This window comes from Aotus nancymaae, unplaced genomic scaffold, assembly GCF_030222135.1.
Source record: "Aotus nancymaae isolate 86718 unplaced genomic scaffold, 86718_ANA_hifiasm-v0.15.2.pri h1tg000088l, whole genome shotgun sequence".
Taxonomy (NCBI): domain Eukaryota; kingdom Metazoa; phylum Chordata; class Mammalia; order Primates; family Aotidae; genus Aotus; species Aotus nancymaae.
Genome location: NW_026988503.1, coordinates 414,301 through 441,984, shown reverse-complemented (window position 1 = coordinate 441,984; position 27,684 = coordinate 414,301). Strand labels below are relative to the sequence as shown.

The 27,684-nt window shown below is 35.6% G+C and overlaps 1 protein-coding gene across 7 annotated transcripts in view; it reads right to left on the bottom strand.

Annotated features, from left to right (window-relative positions):
• TDRD3 (tudor domain containing 3) overlaps positions 1-27,684 on the bottom strand; it is a 194,648-nt gene that overhangs the window by 115,488 nt on the left and 51,476 nt on the right. For all 7 annotated transcript variants that reach the window (XM_064369127.1, XM_021667174.2, XM_064369128.1 and 4 more), the window contains 2 exons: positions 14,934-15,094; positions 6,881-7,022 (listed from right to left, as the gene is read on the bottom strand). In XM_064369127.1, coding sequence (XP_064225197.1) covers positions 6,881-7,022; positions 14,934-15,094 — 303 coding nt within the window. The remainder of the gene's footprint in view (positions 1-6,880; positions 7,023-14,933; positions 15,095-27,684) is intronic.

Here is a 27,684-nt window from a genome sequence, read left to right as displayed (position 1 = left end):
CCAGCAATCCCATTACTGGGTATATATCCAAAGGATTATAAATCATTCTATTATAAGGACACATGCACACAAATGTTCATTACGGCACTGTTTACAATAGCAAAGACTTGGAACCAACCCAAATGCCCACCGATGATAGACTGGACAGGGAAAATGTGGCACATATACACCATGGAATACTATGCAGCCACAAAAAACGATGAGTTCATGTCCTTTGTAGGGACATGGATGAACCTGGAAACCATCATTCTCAGCAAACTGACACAAGAACAGAGAATCAAACACCGCATGTTCTCACTCATAGGCAGGTGTCAAACAATGAGAACACATGGACACAGGGAGGGGAGCATCACACACTAGGGTCTGTGGAGGGGAAACAGGGGAGGGACAGCAGGGGGTGGGGAGTTGGGGTGGGATAACATGGGGAGAAATGCCAGAGATAGGTGATGGGGAGGAAGGCAGCAAACCATACTGCCATGTGTGTACCTATGCAACAATCTTACATGTTCTTCACATGTACCTCAAAACCTAAAATGAAATTTAAAAAAAAGAAAAAGAAAAATGTCTTTAAAAAATTTTTCATTTCTTTAAAAACCATTTAAAGGAAAAAAATTAAAACATGAGCCTCATAACGAATATAAAGTATATGACAAAACTAGCATAAAAGACAAAACTGGAGACATGAAAGCATATAATTGTATGGGTCTTACAATATGAATAAAATGGTATACTACTGAAGGCAGAAAGAAATAAGTTAAAGGTACACGTTGTAATCCTTAGAGAAACCACTTAAAAACAAAAAGAGGGTCATATAGCTGATAAGCTAATAATGCAGATAACTGAATCATTTAAAACTGCAATTCATTTAAAAGGAAGTGCTCTGGTTTGAATGTCTCTCTAAAACTTACGTTGAAATGTAACTGCCAGTGTAACAATGTTAAGAGGGGGATTTTCAAGGGGTGATTAGATTATGAGTAATTTTCCCTCACGAATAGATGAATGCTGTTATCACAGGAACGGGTTAGTTATCTTGGGATTGGGTTCCTGATGAAAGATAAAGTTTATCTCCCAACCTCTTTCTGTCTCACATGCTTACTTGCCCTTCCACTATGTTATGATGCAGCAGGAAGTCCCTGGTCAGATACCAAAGCCATGTTATTGTACTTCGGAGCCTCTGGAACTGTAAATTTCTTTTCTTCGTAAATTACACAGTCTGTGGTATTCTGTTATGGCAGCAGAAAATGGAGTAAAAGAGGAAACAAAAAGCAAAAGAACAACAAAAGAAATAGCAACATAGAAGAATTAAACCTTTCCATACTGAGTTTCATTAAAAGTAAATGGTCTACTAATGCTGAAACCCTATACTCCTTAAAAATTCCCTCATTCTCTCTTCCCCCAGTCCCTGGAAATCACCATTGTACTGTCTCTATAATTCTTGCTACTCTCAGTACCTCACATAAGTAAAATCATACGGTATTTGTCTTTTTATTTCTGACTTATTTCACTTAGCATAATGTCCTCTGCTGCTGTAAACATGGGTGCACAAATATTGCTTCAAGGCCTGTTTTCCATTCTTTAGGGTATACAGACAGAAGGGAAATTGTTGGATCATATAGTAATTCTATTTTTAATTTTTTGAGGAACTGCCACACTGTTTTCTGTAGCAGTTATACCATTTTATATTACCACCAAGGGTGCACAAGCCTTAGTTCCAATTTTTCCACATCTTCACCAACATTTGCTATTTTCTGAGTTGTTTTTTTTTTTTAACAGTAGCCATTGTAATGGCTAATGGCTGTGAGGTAGTATATCTCATTGTATTTGATTTGCATTTCCCTAATGATTAGTGATGTCGAGCATTTGTGAATGTGTTTAAAATTATTGTATATCTAAGATGGTTAAGATGGTAAATTTTATGTTATGTGTATTTTACCATAATTTTAGAAATTAGAAAAAAAGTAATCTATCCTCAATGAAAAACTAGTAATCGGAATACCACAACATATAAAAAGCATTATAGACCATGACCAAATGGGATTTATTCCCAAAACACAATAATGCTTCAACATATAAAAATCAATCAATGTAATGCATTAACAGAATGAAGGGTGGAGGGGGACACAGGACCATCTCAACTGATGCAGAGGAAGCATCTGACAAAACTCAACACACTTTTATAATAAAAACATAAAATGAACTAAAAATAGAAAGCAACTACTCAAACATATTAAATGCCATATATAAAAAAACCCACCACTAACATCATATTCAATAGTGAAAGATTGAAGGATTTTCCTCTAAGATCAAGAACAAGAGAAGGATGTCATTTTCATCACTTCCATTCAATATAGTATTAGAAGTTTTAGCCAGGGCAATAAGGCAAGAAAAAGAAATAAAGGTATTCAAATTGAGAAGGAAAAAATAAAATTAACTCTTCACAGATAACACGATCTTATCTGTAGAAAACATTCCACACTAAAAAGAAAAAGAAAAAACCTGTTAGAATAACAATTTCAATAAAGTTGCAGTACGCAAAATCAACACAGAGAAATCAGTTGTGTTTCTCTACACTAACAACTTAGAACAATGTGAAAAGGACTTCCCATGGTCATGAATTGAAAGATTTAATATTGTTAAGATACCAATACTACCGAAAGTGGTCTGTAGAGTCAACATAATCCTTATCAAAATCCTAATGATATTTTTTTGCAAAAATAGAAAAATCTATCCTAAAATTAATATGGAATCTCAAAGCTGAATAGCCAAAACAATCCTGAAAAGGGTCTCAGTTTCCAATTATGAAACTTAATAAAAATTTATAGTAATCAAAACAGTGTGGCAAAAAGACAGACATTTAGACCAGTGAAAAGAACAGATAATCTAGAAATAAATTTGTTCATATATGGCCAAATAATTTTTGATGCGGGTGGCAAGACCATTCATAAAGAACAGTATTTTCAAAAAAGTAGTGCTGGGAAAACTGGATATTCACATGCAAAAGTATGAATTTGGACCCTTAACTAACATAAAATTAACTCAAAATGGATCAAAGACCTAAGCATAAAAGCTAAACCTAAAAAACTCTTCAACAATTCTGTGCATCAAAAGACACTATCAACACAATGAAAAGGCAACACATGGGATGGGAAAAATATTTGTAAAACATATTCTCTTAGTAGGGATTGATATCCAGAATCTATAAATAACTCATACAACAACAATAAACAACCTGATTAAAAACTGGCAAAGGATGTGAATACAAATTTCTCCAAAGAAGATATACAAATGGCCAATAAGCACACAAAAAGATGCTCAATATTACTAAGCACTGGGAAATGGAAATCAAAACTATAATGAAGACTGGGCACGGTGGCTGAATGTCTGTAATCCCAGCACTTTGAGAAACTGAGGCTGGCAGATCACCTGAGGTGAGGAGTTGGAGACCAGCCTGGCCAACATGGTGAAACCCCATCTCTATTAAAAATACAAAAATTAGCTGGGTGTGGAGGCACACGCCTGTAATCCCAGCTACTCAGGAGGCTGAGACAGGAGAATTGCTTGAACCTAGGAGGCAGAGGTTGCAGTGAGCCGAGATCATGCCATTGTACTCCAGCTTGGGCAATGCTCCATCTTAAAAAGTAAAGAAAAACTATATGATATTCTATTTTACACACATTAGGATGCCTATTACCAAAAAGACACAAAATACCAACCATTGGTGAAGATGTGAAAAAACTGGAACCCTTAACAATGCTGATGGAAATGAGTGTAAAGAAAACATAAAACAGTATGGCAATTCCTCAAAAAATTAAAAATACAATTATATGGTCCAGCAATCCCATTTCTGGATCACACAAAATAATTGAAAGCTGGGTCTCAAAGAGGTATTTGTGCATCCATGTTCATAACAACATTATTCACAAGAGTTAAAAAGTGAAAACAACCCTAATGTCCACTGATGGACAAATGAACAAAAGATGGTATATATATACAATAGAATACTATCCAGCCTTAAAAGGTAGGAAATTCTGACACCTGCTGCAACATAGATGAACACTGAAAATATTACGCTAAGTGAAATAAGCCAGGCACAAAAAAGATACATATTATACAATTCCACATATACAATTTATTTAGTCAAATTCATAGAGCCAGAAAGTAGAAAGGTGGTTGCCCAAGACTGAGAGGAGGAAGGAATGCAGAGTTACTATTTAACGGGCACAGAGTTAAGATTTGGGAAGACGAAAAAGTTAGGGAGGTGGATGGTAGTAACAGCCGTGTAACAATGCAAATGTTCTTAAAGCCTCTGAGCTTTACACCTAAAAAATTGTTAAAACGTCAAATTTTATGTTATGTATACTTTACCACAATAAAAAAATTTTAATCTATAGTTTGGAGGCACTAAAACATATAGAAATACAGTATTTTGTAAATTATATCTGGTATCAACTTGCTACAGTTACAATGCCTGCATTTAGTTTACTGAATGTTTAGTTTTCCTTCACTTCCAAATGGTTTATGATTTCTATGTTTATCACTGCCAGCTGCTCAAGTAACTGCACTTTCCCTGTTTCCTACATTGCTGTGGCTACCAAATCAAAAACTATAAAACCAAAAAGAACTATAATCATATTAAAATGTTTTTAAACTATTTTAAATGTAAATTTTTATCACTCCCTAACAAGAAATACTAATGTGTCTTGCAGGAAGCCAAGTGCAGAGACACGTAATTAAACATTTCAAGGGGAACTGTCAAACTACTACTAAACTCTGTGTGTGCGTGTGTGTGTGTGTGTGTGTGTGTGTGTGTGTGTGTGTTGAGGGGGAGAAGGTTCCTAGGAATGTTTACAGTTGTTAGCAAAGCAGTTTGGTCCTGGCTGGGTTGTGGGAAAATTATGTAAGGTATTACATTTGAGAACATTTTACCACACTTTAAAAAAAGCTCTATTGATTAAAAAAAATACAATTATATCAACTTATGAAAGGATCACATAAAATGGGTGAAGTTTCTCTAGGAAATTCAAAGTTCACAAACGTGGCTGTTTATGTAAAACGATTAAGCTACTTCTGAATTACTTTTTTGTGACATTTTCAATTAAACACTGCAGTTGTGGAACATTACTTTATATTGCATAGTACAGCAGCCCAAATCACAGCACATTTGTATCATAAGAAATGAGTATTAAGGAATAAAAGTGTGCCTAAATAGAAGTATCTTTTTACCTCCCAAACACAAGCACTTTCCAGCAAAGAAAATAGGAGAGTAATGTATCATAAAATACCAGAAGCTTGAAATATTGCTTAGGCCCATGGCTGACTTTAGAAAACAGGTAAAATTTGAGGGTGTCACAAGAATACATTTCAGCTCAAGGAATAATTAGTTTTGCAATTCATTCATTCCACAAATACTTTTTATGTGCTTTGTAATTCATTTACACCATAAGTATTTTTTTATGATGTCCATTACATGCAAAGTTCAGCACTACTGCTTTGGAGATTGCGAAAAGGCTGCTCTGGTATAACAGAAGAAAATGGTCTGGGATTGTGCTCAGATCCATCATCTGTCTAATCATAAAGTAAGTTATTTAACAGCCCTTATAAAGACTACTAGTAGGATAACATGAGATACAGGTGCAAGGCCCCAGCATAATATCTATACATTGTTCAACAAATATTTGCAGAACTTGAGAATAATGATACAAACAAAAATTCTGGCCTCAAAGCATACTATCTGTTTAAGGAGATGAGAAATGAACGTAATTTTAGTGATAGGTAAAAACTAATACACTGTGAAGAAGAATAAAATGTTTAAAGAATTCAATAAAGGCACAAATACTTCACCTTGAGAAGAAGCAATCATTTGATCTGGGTCTAAAAGCACAGGGATGATTTGGCTATGTGGGGATCAGGAGAGAGAAAACAAGATGAATGGTGTAAAAGTGGGAAAACATTTTATTAAAAATGTATAACTGAGAAAAGCATAGAGAATCAAAGAAAGATGAAGCAATTCCATTTGGTTACAACGATATCTACGTGGAAGAATTTAGAAAGTTGAAAATGAAATGAAAACTGGAACTAGAGCTAGATTACAAATGGTATTCAATCCCAAATTAAGGCATTTGAAATAAAAGCAGGGTGTGACATGGTCTCAACTATGCTGACAGAAGAAAATCTGGTGGGAGTACATAAAATAAATCAGAAGATAGAGAAAGGATATGTGGATAGACAGTCAAAAGGCTACTATAGCAGTCCCAGTACTAAAGACCTAAACTACAGTAATAATAATAACTGGAGAGCAAGGAAGTGATACGAGATTTGACTGCAATGGATCAACAGAAATGGTTGCTGGAAGTAAAGCAGAGGAACAATTAATTACAAGATAACCTACATGACTGGAAGGATGAAGATACTGTTACTATAAATCGGGGAAAATATCAACAAATGAGACTAGGAAGTCAAGCACAACAAGAACTCCTTCATTATAGTGAAATTCTAACTTGCTTTTACTTGCATGTATGTGTGTATGTAGATAAGACAGGTATACATATATTCATATATATACACACTTTTGTTTTTTGCAGAAAGAATTATATACAGATAAATTATACATAGCTTATAATTGATATCTTGACAGTTTTGAAACTTGTCAGGAAAGAATGTTTAAATATAAGTAATAAAATGTAACAAATATTGAAAAATTCTATCTACTTTAGAGAAACAATATGCTTAGACAAAGATAGTTTCTCTATAAATAATCATATTCCATTCTATTCAACTCTGACACAACGAACTAATTTTACCCTTCATTACTGAAAGAGCTCTTTAATGCAATAAAAAACAGTGCAATGTTTCAAAAGTTCAAGCCATAATTTACACTTACTCTCTGTAACTCCCATTTCTCAATAAGGTGTTCCACTTCACCACCAAGAACTGTGGTGTTAGAGTCATTCAAAAGCAGGAATCCATTTTTTATGTCAACAATGCCTGAGAGCTTAACCTTAGTTCCAGGTGGTGTGTTCAGGCTAAAGCAAAAAGAAAAGAGTTAAAAACACACTGAAGCTCAGAACACATGGACACAGGGAGGGGAATAACACACACTGGGGCCTTTTTGGGGGTGGGGTGGGGGATGGAGAGCATTAGGAAAGAAAAATAGCTAATGCATGCTGGACTTAATAGCTAGGTGATAAGTTGATAGGTGCAGCAAACCACTATGCCACACATTACCTATGTAACAAATCTGCACATCCTACACATGTACCCTGGAACTCAAAATAAAAATTAAAAAGAAAAAAACCCAAACAAACAAAAGCAAAACACGTTGAAGCTCTTTCCCAAACCTAGAATTCAGTTTCATATTATGACCTAATCAGGTTCTTCAAAATGCACTAACACTTAAACTAATTTTTCAGGAGGCTGACTACCCCCCGAGAGGAAGTTAGAGGACCAGGAACAAAATTGGGATTTTGTTTGTTTGTTTGTTTAGACAGAACCTTATCTTACTCTGTCGCCCAAGCTCCTTGAGTGCAATGGGCAGTGGCATGATCTCGGTTCACTAAAACCTCTGTCTCCCGGGTTCAAGTGATTCTCTTGTCTCAGCCTCCTAAGTAGCTGGGATTACAGGTGTGCATCACCACCACCAGCTAGTTTTAGTATTTTTAGTAAAGACAGGGCTCCACTATGTTGGCCAGGTTGGTCTCCAACTCCTGACCTCAAGTGATCCACCTGCCTCAGCCTCCCAAAGTGCCGGGATTACAGGCGTGAGCCACTGCACCTGGCCAAGATTATCATTTTCTATCTCAATGACAGAGAAATGAGCTTTAATCTTAACTTGCAAAAGAAAAAAAAGATGGACAATAACATGTCACAAAGTTGGGATAAATAAAGTCATGATAAATAGAATAAAAACATAAAATACTTTTTCAACTATGCTATGGTATACAAATATAAGATTTGACATTTTTTTCCTCTGAACTTTAGCTGTGCACAGCAAAAATACTTTTTGTTACAAGATTGAATTTCAATACAGAAGCTAGCTGACCAGTGATAAACCTACAAATTTAACATCTATATGAGCCATAGTAATTTATACAAAATAATGCTTTAGTAATTTATACAAAATAATGCTTTTTTTGTTCACCGTCTAGTCAAAGATCAAATGAAAGTTATTTATGCACAAACTTTAAAAGGCTTTTATATGCTAATTTTAAGCTATTTATATACTAACTTTAAAAGAATATTTCTATAATAGGCTAATAGTATCAGATTTGGGGCAAACATTACACCATGCCTCTTTTTTTTTTTTTTTTTTTTTTTTATGGTGTACACTTTTATTCAACTGGTCTCAAGTCAGTGTACAGGTAAGGCTTGGCTGCCTCCACCCACTCCTAGGGAGACCAAAAGTCTTCATACATCTCAAGTTGGGGGACAAAAAAGGGGTAGCCACAGAGGCTAACATCTTTCAAAAATAAAATAAAAAAGTATTAAGGGAAAGATTTAAAAAAATTTGTATTACATAATTTACACAAAAGGAATGCTATTATCTCCCCTGTGTGGACTCGGGAGAGGACTGGACCATTGTCCTTAGAGAAAAGTGGGGTGGCTTTTGGGAGGGCAAGGAACTTCCTGTAACAATGCACTTCACAAATATCTGAAATGACTATTAAAAAAAAGAACAATGTACGATCAAAATCCTTGGCCACATTGTAGAACTTTGTGGGATGCTCCCTCCAACTGACTTTGACTTGCACAGAAAGCAAGATGAGATTGGCATGGCTTTATTTGGTTTTTTTTGTTTGTTTTTTTTTTTTTGGCTTGACTCAGGATTTAAAAACTTGAATGGTGAAGGTGACAGCAGTCAATTGGACCATGACTCCTCTTATAGAAAACCAGAGACAAAATGTTTACCCTCTTACCAACTCTTTGGCAAATGAAAACAAGGAAAGAAATCCATTTTGTCACTTAGGTTTGTTCTAAAATAAAAGTATATATACCAAGCCCCACCCTATCTCTCCTCACATACAGCAAGAAGTAAAGTACTGCAAATAGTACATGCTAATATATGCAAGAGCAAATCAGTGAGAGTGCTAATATCGCCAGCCTTTTTTGGAGAAAGATAATTGATAAAATAATTACTAACAAGAAGAAATACAGGATGTCTGATTTTAAAACTTCAAAGAGGCCATACAAAGATAGATTATATATTAAAAATTATTCTGTGCATCTTACATATATATAATTTTTATATATCAATGCTATCTCAATAAAGCCATTAAAATTATTTTGAGGGCTCCAAGCTTCATCATTTTTAGTGATCAATCACAACTGAGAAAATGAATGGTCATAAACAGCCCTGCCTAACCTAACCCTTAAGTAGACAGCTCTGTGGTGGTAAATGTAGTAAACTTAGAACCATCTATTAGCCTTCAAGATCAGCAACAGCTGAATACAATTACAATAGTGAAGAAGTGTTCCCAATTCCAGACAATCAGCAAATTCAGACTTTCATAACTTTTACAGTCAACATATAGGGATAAATAAAAATAAACACTAAGGACACCAGGCTACTGTACTCTTTTCCTCTAAAGAAACTGCTAACAAATTAGATTATTTATCTAAGACCTATGTAGTCAAATTATTTGAAGGTGGACCTACAATTTCATTGGAACAATTGATAGTCTCACCAAATTAAATACAAGTTCTACTCCCACAAAAGGAAATAGGGGCTAAATTTTTATTTTGTGATATCATAATTATACATATTTTGGGGGTATATGTGATATTTTGACACATATATACAATGTGTAATGATCAAATCAGGGTAACTGAGATATCTATCACCTCAAACATTATTTTTTCTTTGCTGAGAACATTAAGAATCTACTCTTCCAATCATTTTGAAATATTCAGTAAATTACTGTTAACTATAGTCACCCTATTATACTACTGAATCTTATTCCTTCTAACTGTATATTTCTACCCATTAACCAATCCCTTCTTATCACTCACTCCCCACTATCCTTCCCAGTTGCCATTTTACTTTCTATCTCCAGGAGATCAATTTTTTTTAGCTCCCACATGGGTGAGAACATGCAATATTTGTCTTTGAGCACTCCCCTTTCTCTGCATCCTCAACTGCATTTGCTATTGTCTTAGTCTATTTGTGTTGCTATAAAGGAATACCTGGCCGGGCGCGGTGGCTCACGCCTGTAATCCCAGCACTTTGGGAGGCCGAGGCGGGTGGATCACGAGGTCAAGAGATCGAGACCATCCTGGTCAACATGGTGAAACCCCGTCTCTACTAAAAATACAAAAAATTAGCTGGGCATGGTGGTGCGTCCCTGTAATCCCAGCTACTCAGGAGGCTGAGGCAGGAGAATTGCCTGAACCCAGGAGGCGGAGGTTGCGGTGAGCCGAGATCGCGCCATTGCACTCCAGCCTGGGTAACAAGAGCGAAACTCCGTCTCAAAAAAAAAAAAAAAAAAAAAAGGAATACCTGAGGCTGGGTAATTTATAAAGAAAGGTTTATTTGGCTCATAGTTCTGCAAGCTGTACGAGCAGTATGGCATCAGCATTCAATTCTGGTGAGGATTTCACTCATGACAGAAGGCAAAGGGGTATATGCAGATCACATGACAAGAGCAAGCAAGAAAGAGGAGAGAGGTGCCAGGCTCTTTTTAACAACCAGCTCTCACAGGAACTAACAGAGTAAGAACTCGCTCACTGCAAGGATGGCACCAAGCCATTCATGAGGGCTCTGCTCCCCCATGACCTAAATATTTCCCACTAGGCTCCCCCACCTCCAACACTGGGGATCAAATTCCAATATAGGGTTTGGAAAGTCAAATATCCAAACTATAGCAGTTATTTTCTGTCTTTTTGATAATAGGCATTCTAACCATGTGAGATGATCTCTCACTGTAGTTTTGATTTGCATTCTCTGTTGATTAGTGATGCTAAGTATTTTTCACATACCTGTTGGCTATGTGTATGTCTTCTTTAGAGAAATGTCTATTCAGGTCTTTTGTCAATTTTTAGTTGGATTTTTTTTGGGGGGGCTATTGAATTATTTGAGCTCCTTATATATTCTGGATATTAATCACTTGTCAAATGGATAGTTTGCAAATATTTTCTCCCATTCTGTAGGTAGTCTCTTCACTTTGTTCATTGTTTCCATTGCTGTGCAGAAGCTTTTTAGTTTGATATAATCCCAATTTTCTACTTTTTACTTATGTTGCCTATGTTTTTGAGGACTTATCCAAAAAATATTTGCCCAGACCAACGTCTTGAAGCATTTCCCCAATGTTTTCTTCTACTAATTTCATACTTTCACTTCTTATATTTAAGTGTGTTTTTTTTTTTTTTTTGAGCCAGAGTCTCACTCTTGTTGCCCAGACTGGAGTACAATGGTATGATCTCAGCTCACTGCAAACTCTGCCTCCTGGGTTCAAGCAATTCTCCTGCCTCAGCCTACCGAGTAGCTGCCTCCTAGGTTCAAGCAATTATCCTGCCTCAGCCTACCGAGTAGCTGCCTCCTGGGTTCAAGCAATTCTCCTGCCTCAGCCTACCGAGTAGCTGGGATTACAGGTGTGTACCACTATGTTTTACCATGTTGGCCCAGCTGGTCTTGAACACCTGACCTCAGGTGATCTGCCCACCTTGACCTCCCAAAGTGCTGGGATTACAGGTGTGAGCCACCATGCCCGGCCACATTTAAGTTGATTTTTCTATACGGTGAGAGATGGAAATTTCATTCTTCTACATACAGTTATCTAGTTTTCCTAGAACCATTTATTAAAGAGACTGCCCTTTTCCCAATGTATGTTCTTCATACCTTTGTTGAAAATGAGTTGGCTGTAAGTATATGAATTTATTTCTGGGTTCTCTATTCTGTTCCACTGTTTTATGCCAATACCATGCTGTTTTGGTTACTATAGCTTTGTAGTATAGTTTGAAACCAGGTAATAAATATAAGACCTCCAGCTTTGTTCTTTTTACTCAGGGACTAAAATTTTAATACAATTTTTACTATCACCTTCAGAACCATAATTAATTCTTATTAAGAAAACATATTTTGGTTTAGTTAATATTTTTATTGGCATCCCAAGGTTCCTTTAATCTCTCTTCATTGCAATTAAAAAAAAAAAAAACTAGCAAGGGATGGGACAGAAGGTAGGACAGAATAGTAGAAACAAGCACCTCAGAGAAATGCAAAGCCCATGTAAGATAACACATCTGTATCAGCACCTGGTTTATCCTATCTAGAGAGTTGTTTCATCTTCCTTCTAAGATAACTACAAACTTATTTGGTAAAATATCTCAAATTGTTTACACATAAGAACTATTTTGGCATTTTTATGGCACCAAAAGTAGGCAAGCTGCTTCAATGATGAGTGAAGAATATATGACAATTTGTTTCAGTTGGTAAGCTGCAATAAATTCAACAAGGGATGACAGTAGACAGCATTGGGCAGAGTAGGCTACAACTTCCCAACGCTACAACTGCCCAATGGTAAACTGACCTTGTGTTTTTATTCCTCAGAGAAATACACAGCCATAAAATGAGAGAGTGAGCCATTACATGGCAAGTCTTCCTTCTGAGTCATCTGTGAGCTCCCTTGCAAGGGGTGTGACTGAATTTGTCATAATTTGAAAAGCTGTTTCTACACAAAAGTAGGAATCCTACTCTTCAAAAAGAAGACAACATAATCACAAAGTCAACAAATTTCCCTTAGTGTACAGGAATTAACATTTTAGACAAACATACATCTTCTGAGGAGGGGGCCTCATTTACCAGATGCAGATACCAGATGAAAGAAGAAAAAAGAGAAATCATTGAAGATATCATACAAGGCCTCAACCTACCACATTTCTTCTCACATACCCACTGTTCTTAATCACCTACGCTCCACCAAATGTAACTTCTCAGTCTTTCTGTTGTCAGAACACTGTGTCTTTGCATGTGCTATTCCCTCCCTGCCTTAAAACACCTACTCATATTTTAAACCCACTCCTGGTTACCCTAGGCAGAAGTAATTTTCAGGACTCTTAGTCATTTCAGTTTATATATTTCTTATAATATTTGCATGCCTAAGTGCTACCTCATTATCATATGAGCTACTAAGAGGCTGAAATCTAAACCCCGTTTACCTTTGTACCTGCAACACTGGTAAAGGGCTGGAACACCTGATAAATGCCTGCTCAAGAGAAAAGTATGATATAGGAGTTTATATTAAGTGAAAAAGCTGAGGAGCCAAGCTGCAAATGTAAGCATATAAAATGACAAAGAAGACCAAAAAAGGCAGGTGGGAGGAGGGATGCAAATGTCTAGTGGAAGTTTCCACCTCAGAAAACAGAGCTCAGAATGGCCAAATGGAAACGCGAAGATAAAGGGGACACTTCTCCTTCCTTCTTATTGCTTTCTTTCATTCCACTGGGCACGACTCTAAAAGTCTCTTATTAAAATAACCAAATGAAGGATTTTGAAAATCATTCCCAATCATTTCCTAGCAAATGACTGAAGTCAGTCACAAACCTCCCTGACTTTAATCATTTCCTAGGAAAATTCATTAGCCTACAAAACTGTGAGAACATTAAACAGTATGATGGACACACTATTATACGTAGCTACTGAATTGTCAAAGATGAAACCATATTTTTAAAAACTGTTTGTTCTAAACAACTGAGTAACCTAAAATATCAGACAAAACTAAAAATATTACTTTCATACAAGAACACCATAAATTTGTTTTTATAATTAACACTGAATCAAGAAGTAACTACATTCTTAACTATGATTTTTTTTTCTATTATTATTTTTTTTTTTTTAGCTGGAGTCCCACTCTGTCACCCAGGCTAGAGTGCAATGGCATTGTAACCAGGTTTTTAGGGTACAGGTGAGGCACAGATCCCCCACGAGAATGTCGTAGGTTCTTGGTCTCTGCTATTTCACGGATGAGAGAGGGGACCACTGCAGGTGTGCTGTAAGCTTGTAAAGTAAATACCCGACCGAAGAAGTGTTGCAGAAAGGTGATTTTATTTAGGTAGAGAAAAGAGGGAAAAAAGGAGAAGAGAGAAAAATTTCCACGAAGAGAGCGGAAGGGAACTCCAGGGGGGAAATCCAAGAGAGGAAAGGGAGCTCCCACTATGTGGGAGGGAATTCCAGAGAGTTGGAAATCCGGTGTGGGTGAAGGAGCAGGGGAATTTATCATGGGAGAAATTCCCACCCTCCCAAGTTCCTCTGGCGAGTGAAAGGAGTTCCTTTAAACTTCCACTGGGGTGATTGACTAAGGCAGGTGGATTACCTGAGGTCAGGAGCTTGTGGCCTCGGTCTAGCCAACATGGTGAAACTCTGTCTCTACTAAATATACAAAAATAGTTTCTTAGTTTCTTTCTGTGCTTGTGAAATTTAAACATAAACCGTTAAATTTCCCAGAAGACAGATGGGAGGGGGCGTGGCACTGGGAAGTTCTTGCCCTTAAAACTATGCCACCTTGTGGACCCGGAAGGAGAACACATTCCCTCAGCATGATCTCAGTTCGCCGCAACCTCCCTCTACCAGGTTCAAGCTATTCTCCCGCCTCAGCCTCCCGAGTAGCTGGGATTACAGGCACCCAGCATCATGCCAAGCTAATTTTTGTATTTTTGTAGAGACAGGGTTTCACCATGTTGGTCAAGCTGGTCTTGAACTCCTGACCTAAGGTGATCCACCCACTTCAGCCTCCCAAAGGGCTAGGATTACAGGCATGACCCACCTCCCCAACCATGTTATTCTTAACTATTTTTATACAGATAAAGCAGAAATGCAAAGATCTCTAATTTCTTCTGAAAAGTTATAATGTAAGGGTCCATTCCTCCTTTTCTAAATTCTTAAATTATTCCAATGAATAGCACCTTCAACACTCTATAACAAATACACAAAATAAAGTGCCAATCACCTTATTTTTGACATATAACTAAATTCTACTGCTGTGCAACTTATATGACCATCAGTCATCTGCAATCGCAGCATCCTTGGTGCAGCCTGAGATTCTTCGTTATCCTTTGGTGCAGCAACATTGCGAATTTTTTGAATTTGCAAAACACATGGACCTTCAAGCTGTCAAAACACAAAAGAATAAAAATCACTTTCTAGTCATGAAATTCTATTCATGGCTGTACTTTCATTTATAGCGTTTCTTTTTTCCTTAATGGTCATGCTCTATGATTTGTAATACCTTCAATTAAGAGCGAAACTGAAAGTATATATTATCAGGTTTTTGTTTGTTTTGATATTGAAACGAAAAACTTCAAAAAGGTCTCCTGAAGAACAAGTTTTCTTTAATAATTCTGAATTTATTTTCAGAAGGTAATGAGAAAAGAAAACCCTAGAAAAACAAAGTTATATTTCTGGATGAAAGGTTTATTTACTGACGTTGTTAGTCTTATGCACTCTAAATCATACACATATATCCCGCTTCTCCCTACTTGTACATTAAGGGATATTTTGAAAATAAAGAACTTTGCAGTTTTTTTAAGGGAATCAAATTTATGGCAGCAGTCCAAAAAAATGCTTTCTGGACTGGGCGTGGTGGCTCACACCTGTAATCCCAGCACTTTGAAAGACTGAGACAGGGGGATCAACTGAGGTCAGGAGCTTGTGACCTCAGTCTGGCCAACACGGTGAAACTCTGTCTCTCCTAAAAATACAAAAATTAACTGGGCATGGTAGCGTGCACCTGTAATCCCAGCTACTCGGGAGGCTGAGGCAGAAGAATCTCTTGAATCTGGGAAGTGGAGGTGGCAGTGAGCTGAGATCAAGCCATTGCACTCCAGCCTGAGGTGACAAAGCTAGACTCCATCTCAAAACAACAACAACAACAAAAGAATGCTTTCTATTCAAAGACATCAAGTTTAAAGTGCACCCTCTTCTGGTATACATGAAGAATACAATACCACCAAAACTACATTAAGTTCAAGTATGAGTTGTAATTAACATATTTTCACATTCTCCTTTTTAAAATAAAAACTTTAACTTTGATATTAAATCTAATGCTATATGTGTTAGCCAAATTTCAATCAAAGATAAAAATATAAAAATAGAACAAAAATACTTAGAGCAAAGTTCAGAAATAACAGTAGAATCTGCTTACATGTCTGAAAAGTAAATTTAACTAAAGTGACAACTTCTACATCTTTAAGTAGTATTATACCTTAGGGGAGAAAGACATTCTTAAAAATAGGCTTCAAATTAATTTATATTTCCAGCAAAGAGAAATGCAAAATGACTAACAGATATTTACACTAAATTTCTTGAGCAAGCATGTTCCCAAGTTGAAAAATTTCTACTCCATATTTACCAGTATTTTGCCTAAAAAAGGAATAATTTTGTTACAATAAATTTAGGCCTAGATAATATAATTAGAAAAGAGAATCTAAAATTTCATCTAATTTTCAATTAAGAAAAAAATTCCAAGTTGAAGCAAATCCAAAACTCTTAACAAGTATAGATAAGCTGCTAATTCAGGATAAACTTTTTCTTTTGGTTTTGTTAATGCCATTAAAATAAGGACATTTATCAAGGGCATGTTATAGTTATTGTAAAGTCGTAATTCCGTTTATTTTGGTACCCAATATTTTCAGCCTAGGCATTGACAAATATCTAGTCTGTGCTGTCCAATACAATCCTCCAGCCACATGTAGCTATTTAAATTTGCATTTAATTAAAATTAAGTGAAATTTAAAATTCAATTGCTCAATCATACTAGCCGTATTTCAAGTGCTCTATACATGGAGAGCATGGAGTTAGGCCACTTACATCGTTGCAAAAAACCCACCACACAGTTGGTGATGATCTAGGTCTATGTGTTCCAAAGTGAGACTCATGCATCCTAGGCACTATATTTCCATTCAAATGTAGGAGGAAAACATTTGCTTTTATTTAATGTTTAGTAGCCAAAAAAGTCCAACTTTACCAATATTTGATATCCAGAGCAATAATCGTACCCCTTATTCAATCCATACAACACAGGTAACTAGGCATCTTTGTGGAATTTTGGTAGTTCTAAATCCCTGGGTGTTGGCATGACACCTTCCCTTGTTTTCAGTGTATTGTGACAAACTGCCTGTTCTTTGTGCACAGTTAAATGGACATATGTATTACATTACCTATTTTTACCTACTAATGCTCATAAAATGGGTAAGTCACTTTGAAAGATTCTGTCAAAGAAACACAAATTGAAGATATGCCAATGATGCAAACATAGGGCAGGAATAGGACTATTTTGGTGATCTCCTACATCTGGTTGACTATGAGAACAAAGATCTGAGGAATGAAGGATAGGGAGAAACACCTGTCCCAAGTGCTGAATTCCAAGCAAGCAGCAACTTTACTTATTTAATTAATCCAACTTCTGGCCTCTCCACCCCTTTTAGTGGGTTAAATAGTGGCCCTACCAAAAGACAAGTCTACCTGGAACCTATAAATGTGACCTCATTTGGGAACAAGGCTGTTTTCAGATATAACTAAGGTAAGGATCTAGAGATGAGAACATTGTGAAATAGTGGGCCCTACAGCCAATGATGAGTGTCCTTAGGAGAGAAAGGGAAACAGAGAGAGACAGGGTATAAAAACCATGTGAAAATGAAGGCAGAAATTAAACTTATGCATCTACAAGCCGAAAAAGGCCAAGGACCACTACATCTACCAAAAGCTAGGAGAGAAGCATGGAACTGATACTCCCTCAGAGCCTCCAACAGGAACCAACCCTGCTGATCCTTTTAGACTTCTGGCCTGCAAAACTGTGAGAAAATAAATTTCCATTGTTTGAATCCACCAAGTTTGTGGTAATTTGTTACAGCAGCCTCAGCTAATTAACATACCCACTTATGGAATAAGTTACCTGATTGTGAAGAAAATACTGTATGTTAGCCTCAGCCTCACTCATCTTCCTCTTGAGATCTAGCCTAGCTAGGGAACATGAGGGAGGGGGCACTTATTCAGACTCCTCACTGGATTGGCACTTCCATGAGTGAGTGTACAAGCCTACATGTTTTGTGGTTCAGTTAATGTGTCCATTTGGCTGCCCCACTAAGACACATCTTCAAAATATATTTTAATCAGTAATAAAGTTATTTTGGCCCATATATACCACTCTTGTTAATTGGTTCAAAACCAAAGTAGAAAAGGAGGTATTATTTATTAGAGCCTCCTGAGAAACCCACGAATTTTACAGAATCTCTTGTCACTTCTTAATTTGAATCATTAAGCCTTAAGTTAGTAGTTCCACAGTTCAGAAATATTCTACGAGTAAACCAGTATATATAAAGACTTTTTTTCATTATTCTGCTTATAATATTCAGTTTCTTATACTCTGTAGTTAAAACAGGAAGTACTGGACCTAAATAAAATATACATAATAAAATTTTTTTAATGTTGTGGTTCTAAGATCTTAAATCCTGAATCAAAAATCATCTTAAGGCTGGGCGCAGTGACTCAGGCCTGTAACCCTAGCACTTTGGGAGACGGAGGTGGGTAGGTTGCTTAAACCTAAGAGTTTGAGATCAGCCTGGGCTACATAGGGAGACCCCCACCTCTACAAAAAGTACAAAAATTAGCCAAGCATGATGGTGTGTGTGCTTGTAGTCCCAGCTACTTGGGAGGCTGAGATGGCAGGATCTCTTGAGCCTGGGAGGTGGAGGCTATAGTGAACCATGATTGTGCCCCTGCACTCCAGCCCAGGTGACAGAGCGAGAACCTGGCTCAAAAAAAAATATATATATATCATCTTTGGGGAGAGATAGCATGGGGAGAAATGCCAGATATAGTTGATGGGGAGGAAGGCAGCAAATCACACTGCCATGTGTGTACCTATGCAACAATCTCGCATGTCCTTCACATGTACTCCAAAACCCAAAATGCAATAAAAAAGACCAAAAAATATATATATATCATCTAAACATCCACAAAATAGACAAGAATTTCAAAATCTTTCTTAACTACTGTCAAGAGCAACTCCAAAGTAAAAACAAAAATACCAATTTCAAATAAAAATAATAAAAAGGATTAATTTTGATCACCCAAGCTTTCTTTAATCTGATTTTCTCTTTTGTATGAGTAATAAGAAACAATCAAAATAAATTACTATAAAAAGTTTTAATGGCTTAGAATGATGTATCATTGTGCCTCCAGGTAAGCCTCTTTAACTTTAATAAATAATATTAAGTATCTGCTAGAAATACTCTCTTAGGCTGTTAATCCAGGCATCATTCCTTCTCCTGAGGTAGATGAACACCTCTGTCATCTAAACTCCTAACTAGTCAAACAAACTGATATAAAATATTAGATTTCAATGGTTGTTAGTTTATTAATTTATTGATCATACTAAATAACATTCTTGTGTGTCAGACTCTCCAAAGTTTGGATGACAGGGGACCAATTCTCTACAGTATGATCACACCTGGATAAACACTTACAACGGATTTTTTTTCTTAACTCTAGAAACCATTTAAGACACTTAGCCTGAAAATATATGCCAGCCATTTATTTTTGTAAACTTTTTTTTTTTTTTTTTTTGAGACGTAGACTCCCTCTGTCACCCAGGCTGGAGTGCAATGGCTTGATCTTGGCTTACTGCAATCTCCACCTTCATTCAAGTGATTCCCCTTCCTCAGCCTTCCCAGTAGCTGGGATTACAGGTGTGAGCAACCACACCCAGCTAATTTTTGTATCTTTTTTAGTAGAGATGGGGTTTCACCACGTTGGCCAGACTGGTCTCGAACTCCTGTCCTCAGGTGATCCATCCACCTTGGCCTTCCAAAGTGCTGGGATTACAGGCGTGAGCAACCACACCTGACCTATTTTTGTAATCTTACTAATTTCCTTGAGAAAGAAATTAATCTATATACCTTACAACATAAGCATCACATTCTCTATCAACCCTAGAAACAAAGTATATACCCAAAAGGAATCTGTAAGTATGATTCAGTTCCAATCAATGCTCCATTATTGCAAAGTAAATTAAAATAAGGAGAAAATGAAATAGTTTCATCTTCCATAGTTTTTCTATCTACTAAAGTCATAATTCATTTCTTTCTCTACTCTATTACTACTTCCAAAAGCATTTCCAGTGGCTTCAGGGGAGATTTCCTAGGGCTCATTTTTTCATCCATTCTTTTATTTCAAGGAAGGGTTTTGACTAGATTATTCACATCTTTACCTTGAGGCCCAAGCAACAGGGCAATGTTTCAAAAAAGCTGCATTGGAAGAAGAAATACGAATTCTGCCTACAGCTGTTTTAAAAGCCTGAAAGATAAGCTTTAAATAGCATTTATCACAACCTCTTTTTTACCTACTTTCTCTGTCCAACAACTCAATATCACCTTAACACAATTTGACTTTAATAAATAAACATAGACTTGGGATAGAAAGAGAGAAAAAATAAAGTTTGATTTGTCACACCCCCTATGCCATTCTAAGTATGGTATCGGACCCAAGAAAACAAAAATAAAAAACAACTATACATTGTTAGAAATTTCAGAAACATTCCCAATGTTACACAGAGATGCCTATATCTGGGGAACTCCAATTTGGACATTTCTCTCTAGAGAAGCTGTATGTTTGCTTCTTGCAGTAACAACACTGCAACTAAGAGTTTCAGCTTTAGACTGGTGGCAAAGGGGCAAAGTTAAACTTAGCCAGCACTTTAACTAACTGTAAGTCAATAGCACCCCCACTAGCTCAAAGCAGAAACAAGCACATATCGCTTCTTTAAAAAAACAGCATTTCTGATTCAAGTGGCCACGATCCTTAAACAGAAAGATCAAGAAAAATGAAATTCTAACAATCTATCATGAGCCTTACAAGGAAACAAGTTACAATGATTGAAAAACATAAAATTAAAAAAATTTTAAGCCCCTAAGGACTTGAGAATTTGTAATTATCAAGCACAACTACGAAATAAGAAGCCTAAACTAGAAAATTTATATAGAACTTTAAACCCAATAGAAACAACTATCTTCTCTAGCATACATGTGACATTTACAAATACGTAACAAGCCATAAAGACTCTACAAATTTCAAAATAGAGCTAACATTCAGTCTAAATCCTCTGATCACAATGTAACTGAATTAGAAATCTGTAACCAAAAAAATCTAATATTCTGTAATCAAAATAGGTAAAGAATAATAAGATTAATTGAAAAATATTTAGAGCTGAATAATGAAAGTACCATGTATAAAATCTTCATATCTAAATATATAGTTATGTTTATAAATATGTAAATACACATATATTTCCTATATAAATACAGGAGTATAGTTAAATCAGTGCTAGAAAAAAATTTAATAGCGTTAAAATAAAGAAAACTGAAAAAGAAAACTAATGAGTTGAACTAAGAAGTTGTCAGATTCTATGTCACGAACAGCACTCCAAGCCAGCTTAAAAAGCAAAGCAGGCCAACAGAAATGCAATATTTTTAATTTATTCTACTGAAATAGTTTAAAATGATGCTTTGTATTTATTGGAAGCTTAAATGGGTGGGTGTTTGTGCACAAAGCTCTACAGTACCTCACCAGGGAGCATTCCAGTATCACACAGGGTCATTTGATCTAGCCAAGAGCGGCCATTAACCTAGTGATTAACATGAGAGACATTGTCATATGGAGAATGGATACTTAACTTTGTCAAGCACCTTGGTTAAAGATTTGCCTTTTCAAGGACTGCATTTCTCAAGTGCTATTACAATAAGAGTTGATACTCATTTTAGGTACCAAACCTATTGAGTTCAACTGATCAAACCAAAGAACAGTGTTGCTGGAGAAAATTAGGGAAAAGGTGAAAAAGAAAAAATGATAGTAATTGAGTAGAAAAAAAGTTATTCTAATTTATCTATATATTAATTGGTAACCAGATTTACCTAAGTAGAACTGACTTGACTAGGAAAAAATAAAAACTACATGTTAATCATTTTCCTAAGCTGTCTTTTTGAGGCTTAGTCAGGTCATTGGGAAAATGTTTAGAATTGTTCCTTGCTATTAGTCCTTATTTTATATATGTTACCCTTCAGTAAAGTTCTCCCCATTTTAGTTTTCTAGGATTGAAAGGCTTATTTTAAATTATTATTCATGTGTATTGTCATATTTGGCTTTTGCTATATACTTTAACTTCATTGTTAAATTTTGTATTGTATAGTTTCTTTGGTATATCTTAAAACCTATTTTTGAAAAAGTAAAACTGAGTTGAACTAAGAAGTTGAGAAAAAAAAAGCAATGAGTTCAAATCAGGTAGGAGAAAAATAAATGAATCAAACTAAAAATACATTAAGAACATTAACAAAGTCTAATGTAACAAAGACATGAAATTGATAACTGACAAGAGTGATGAAGAAGCAAAGAGTAAAGGCACAAACCAACAATTTAAGAACTGGTAACAGTAATAAGACACAAGTAATATCAAAACCTGCAATTACTTTTGCAACAATCTAATAGTAAGTGGAAGAACAAAATGTGATATATCCATACAATGGAACATTACTCACCAATAAAGATATATCCATACAATGGAATATTACTCACCAATAAATAGGAAAAACTATTGACATACGCTATTTAATAGATTACCCTAAAAAATATTACACTAAATGATAGATACAACAAGCTATAATGTGATTCCATTCATGTGAAATATCAAGAAAAGGCAAATTTATAGAGAAACATAAAAGAATATATAGAATAATATATTATTCTTATATTATTATAAATGGTATTTTTAAAATTATAACTGGAATAATAATAAGAATATAAGACTATATAAGAATAATAATGTAAGAATAGTAACTGGAAGGTGACAGAATTACAATCAATATACAAATATCAGCTGCCTTTCCATGTACCAGTAACAGATAGAAATAGTACTTTAAAAAATTTCTAAGATCCAGGAATAAAGCTTACAAAAGATGCACAGCCTATATATTTCCAATAAGTTATAAAAGTTTATAGAAAGAATTAATAAATGAAGAGATATATCCAGGGTTGTGCTGGAGCCAGCTTATACCAGCTCACAAGAGCTTTCTTTATACGCATTTCTTCCTAATTCCAGGTTCAGTGATTTCATAACACAGCTTATAATCAGCCATACAGAGAATATTTATACTATAGAAAATGGCAAATCCTACGTGTCAGGGCTCTTTTTCGCTCTTCAGAGAAGCATTTTACCAGCATTTCACTGTAATATCATATCATATAAAGATGTTTTTTAAGCTAATGTGCAGATTCAATACAATTTCAATCAAAACTCCAACATGATATTTTAAGTCTTAATCATTTGATTCGAAAACTCTGTATGCGCAGGGAAGAGACTAATCTAAGGAAAAATAACGTATTTTACAATCACAAGATTAGAAAATTTTGATAATTTCAAGTGCCACAAAAGATATGGCTCAACTGTATACCTCTCATATACAATACTGAAGGTAACATAAGCTGATACAAGTGCTTTGCAAGATAATTTGGCATTATCTTGTAAAGTTGAATACTGGCTTAATTCCACGATGCAGTAGAGTTTCATTCCTGGTTATATTCCTTAGGAAAACTGTTACACGCGTGCAGAGGTGTGTTGGTAAAATACTTCTGGTAGAGGGACAGGGGAAAAGCCACTCTACTGGGTAATTTGTGCCAATTTCCATGGCCAACCACAACCATCAACTGGATGTTACTGCACTCTAAATTGGGGAAAGATGCCAACAATCAACTTCATGAGCTGGAACAAGCTGGATCCAGCCAACTGCAAGCATCTAACACTATGCCTTGTACCAGTGATCTCATTAGCTCTGGACACTTACTCTGGCACTCCTGCAGCTACTACTCCAGAAACAATCTTGCTGTAGCTTCAACTATTACTAGACAGGATTCTCCACAGTTCCTGCTTTTTGTGTGTGTAAATGGCCCAACTTCAAGGCAGCTACACCTGACTAGCATAGCTGCAAAGGAGGCTGGGAGAAAAGTATCTGGCATTTTCTTCTTCTCTATTACCAAGACTCTTAAAATGCGAAATTCCCCCAAACACAGGGAGAGAATTCAGGTTTTAGAAATTACAAATATCCACTATACTTATCTTCCATGTATTGTTACCAGTGAATATCCGTCAAGCTTTATTTTCTATTCTTTAGTTTCTACTACAAAGGAGCTTTTTGTGTAATAGAAAATATTAAATATGGTATGTATGTGTAATCTGTGTGTGTATGTGTGTATGTACCATATGTCAATACCCTAATATTTTAAATACGATCCCATATGGGGCATCTAACCACCATTCCTTCATTGAATATCACATATCTAAAAGCTTAACAGGCTAGCAAGAAAAGCAACCTAATAACCTCACTAAACTGAAACAGCTGCCCCTTTATTGTACACACCTTTGACATAGCATTTGTTTCACTACATTGACATTGTTGTTTTCTCAATCTCTCATTAGGCTATGTGCTCCAAGAAGACAGAGGCTATCTTGATCTCTATACTGCTATCACTTAACACAAATATACATACAGAAACTGATAAAAAAAAAAAATCTAGTGCTTTAACTATAATTTACTTAGCACTTTCTAGACATACACCAGAAAATGTAGCAGGATCTTTACATAAGTTCTTTAATTTACCTCCAGATAGATAAAGCACATCAGGAATATTTGTGTATACTAAATAAGAAAATTAAGGATAGACGGTAAAGTACTTTAACAGTGGTCAGTCAGTAAGAGGCAAATCAGAACTCCAATTCAGATCTATCTCACGGCACAGTCTGTCTTCTTTGTAGTGCATATTCTAAAAGCATGATAATATTTGTTACATACTAAAAACAGATGTAGGTATAAAGGGCAATAAGAACATCCATATTTAAAAATTAATTCTGCTCAAAAGAGGTCAAGAAACTTAGAAGGGAAGTAGGGTCACACTTCAGTTGGAATCTGAAAAATAAAGAGCCATTTGTCTGACAGCTGAGGGAAGGACACTCAGGTGCTATAGCGACAAAAAAACTGTGAACTTAGGGAAGGTGCAATTCTCTTATCTCTAAAATAAAAGGGAAGGCTGTAATAGTTTATATTTTTTGTGTTGCTCTGAATATTGTATAGATAATAAATATAAATTATTTAACATGGGACCTAGCATAGAGTAGATCCTCAACAAATGACAGAAGAAAAACAAAACAACGATTATGAGAATTCACTAAAAACCAGGGTTGTCCTGGGTAAGGTAGATTCTTGTGCCAAAAAAGATCAAGAGGGGAGCAGATGAAAAGCATCAAGAATATTGGAAGAAATAACTGTATGGAAGGCAGTACCTAATCCTAACCTCAAATGTTTCAAATGATATTCATATGTGGCAAGGGAGTTTTAAGTGGAAAATAAATAATAATAAAATTTAAACTTTCTGAATTATATAACGTTATATTAACTAGAAGATCTACTACCTCTTAGGAATTTTTAAAACATTTAATAAATGCCTTATAATTAAGAAATTGACAAGATAATCTTGAATAGGTTTTCCCAAACTTAAGATTCCCTGAAAGTAAAAAGTCTCCTTTTAACCCTCAAAATAACAGTATGGCATATAAGTTACTCATATTCAATCATAAAGTAATTTATAGCAAATGAACACTGGGAAAGTATGTGGGACTACCAGCCAAAAGTAATACTTTTCCTATTCTCACTTCTCTTTTTGTTCCTTGGAACCAAAAAAAAAAAAAAAGGTAAGGGTGAATAGTTTATTTTTCAATTATCCAAAAGAGTATCTATTTAAACTCCACAGAATTCCTATTACTAATTAGCAATAAGGACTTGTAAATAAAGCATAAGAGTTTTAGCAATCCATTTTTTCTAAAATTACAAGTAGATGTTAAATTTTAATATACAGCTTACTAAAAAAAACAAATTGTATTACTTAACACAGACTAAATTAACATATAGGAACCATGATATTATTTTATTAAATCAAAACTTAAAACTTTTTCAATTCCTTTTCTTTTTAAAAACATCCAATTTCTAGACTGTCCAAGGGCAAGAGAACATTTACTTTGAATTTAAAGGCAGTGAAGCCATCTTGTGGTTGATGTCAGTACTGCGGAGGTTTGAGACAGTCACTCGTACTTGGGAAAACTAGTCTTAATCATAGTTTTACATTTAAAAAGGCATACATAACCTGTCATTCTTATAACTTAGAAAAAATAAACACAGAACTGAAAGACTGTATAGTTAGGACTCCATAGCAGTACATGAGGTCCTCAGGTAGCTGCATTGGTAACAAAGTATTTTCAACTAAACTATATTTTATTATTAACTTTTACACCTTGATTTAAAAAGCTACAGCAAGATATTAAAATAGAAGAAGAATATTAAGAATATTAACAGTTATACTTCCTTTTTATCATGACTTTTTCCATAATTTTTAGCCTATGAGCTGCAACAGCAGTCCTAGGACTTGGTAATATCTGAGAAAAATAACACATGCCCTGAAAAACTCAGAAAAGCAGTTGCAAAATACAGCTTCCCTAACACACTTACCTCCACTCACACTTTTTACAGCTTTTGAATCAGATATAAATTGTCTATAAGAAAATCTGAAAGCCTGGAAAAAGTTGTCATCACCCAACTGTCACCAGTTTTTAAATTTTTCTGAAACTTTTGCATCAAGGTTCTGGGGGAACTTTGTGGAGAAAAGATAAAAATTGAAAAATAATGTTAAGAGAATAGAAGAAAGAGAAAAGAACCTGAGCAAAACCACTATATTAATTAGTAATAAAGTTACTTCTACTTTTTCCCATTCTACCTTCTCCCAAAATAATCAGTGATAATAGTCATTACTAAGCCTTCAGTTTCAAAGCTTCAGGGCAACGCCTTTCTGAAGGACTCTGATGTATCTTAGAACGAGAGATGTAAATTCAATGTGTCCAGGATTAGCTGTCTTCTAACTACAGACTTAGAATCTTTCTTACCTGATCATAGATATCAGCTCCCCATTCTCCCTTTCCATTCTCAAGTTCCCAAAGGCTGTAAACAGCATTATCCAAGTTTTATTAATTACAAAAATAATAATACACACTGTGTGATCATTTACTTTGGGCTTTCAAGAGATGAGTTTGAAGACTTCTCTCTACACTCCTTTAATCTACCTCCAAAAAGGATTAATGATTTGTCTTGGGGAAGCTCCAGAGCATTGTATTGAGCCTCAGGCCTAGTGAATGAGATTCCAAGGTGGTTGGAAAATACATGGGTGAGGCCCTTGCAAAGGGACCACACAAGGTTAATAGAGGTGGCTTCTACTAAGATGACAGCCTCCTCTCCCGACCTGTTGCTTTTTAACTGCTTCTTAAATATTGGGTCAAATGCTCTCCAATCCTCATTCTCCTTTGGCTTTCTCCCTCAGAAATGGTAGTATCAGACGGTCTTGGAGCTTAGTAGAAACAGAGCAGGGCTTTTAGCTTGCCTTAATTCTACCACAGAGACCAACCTACCTCAAGTAGTAGCGTTCTGCATGGGGTTTGGGGCCAAAACCCAGACAATAATGATTTACCAATTTACCATATTCACTGAATCCCCTTGAAGATCACTCAGTAACAAGATATCTAACTGACATAATAAGGATTCATATATTCTTAGACTTCCAAGACAAAAATACCATCCTAAATTGCTCATAATTCTCAAAGCTTGCCATATGCATTG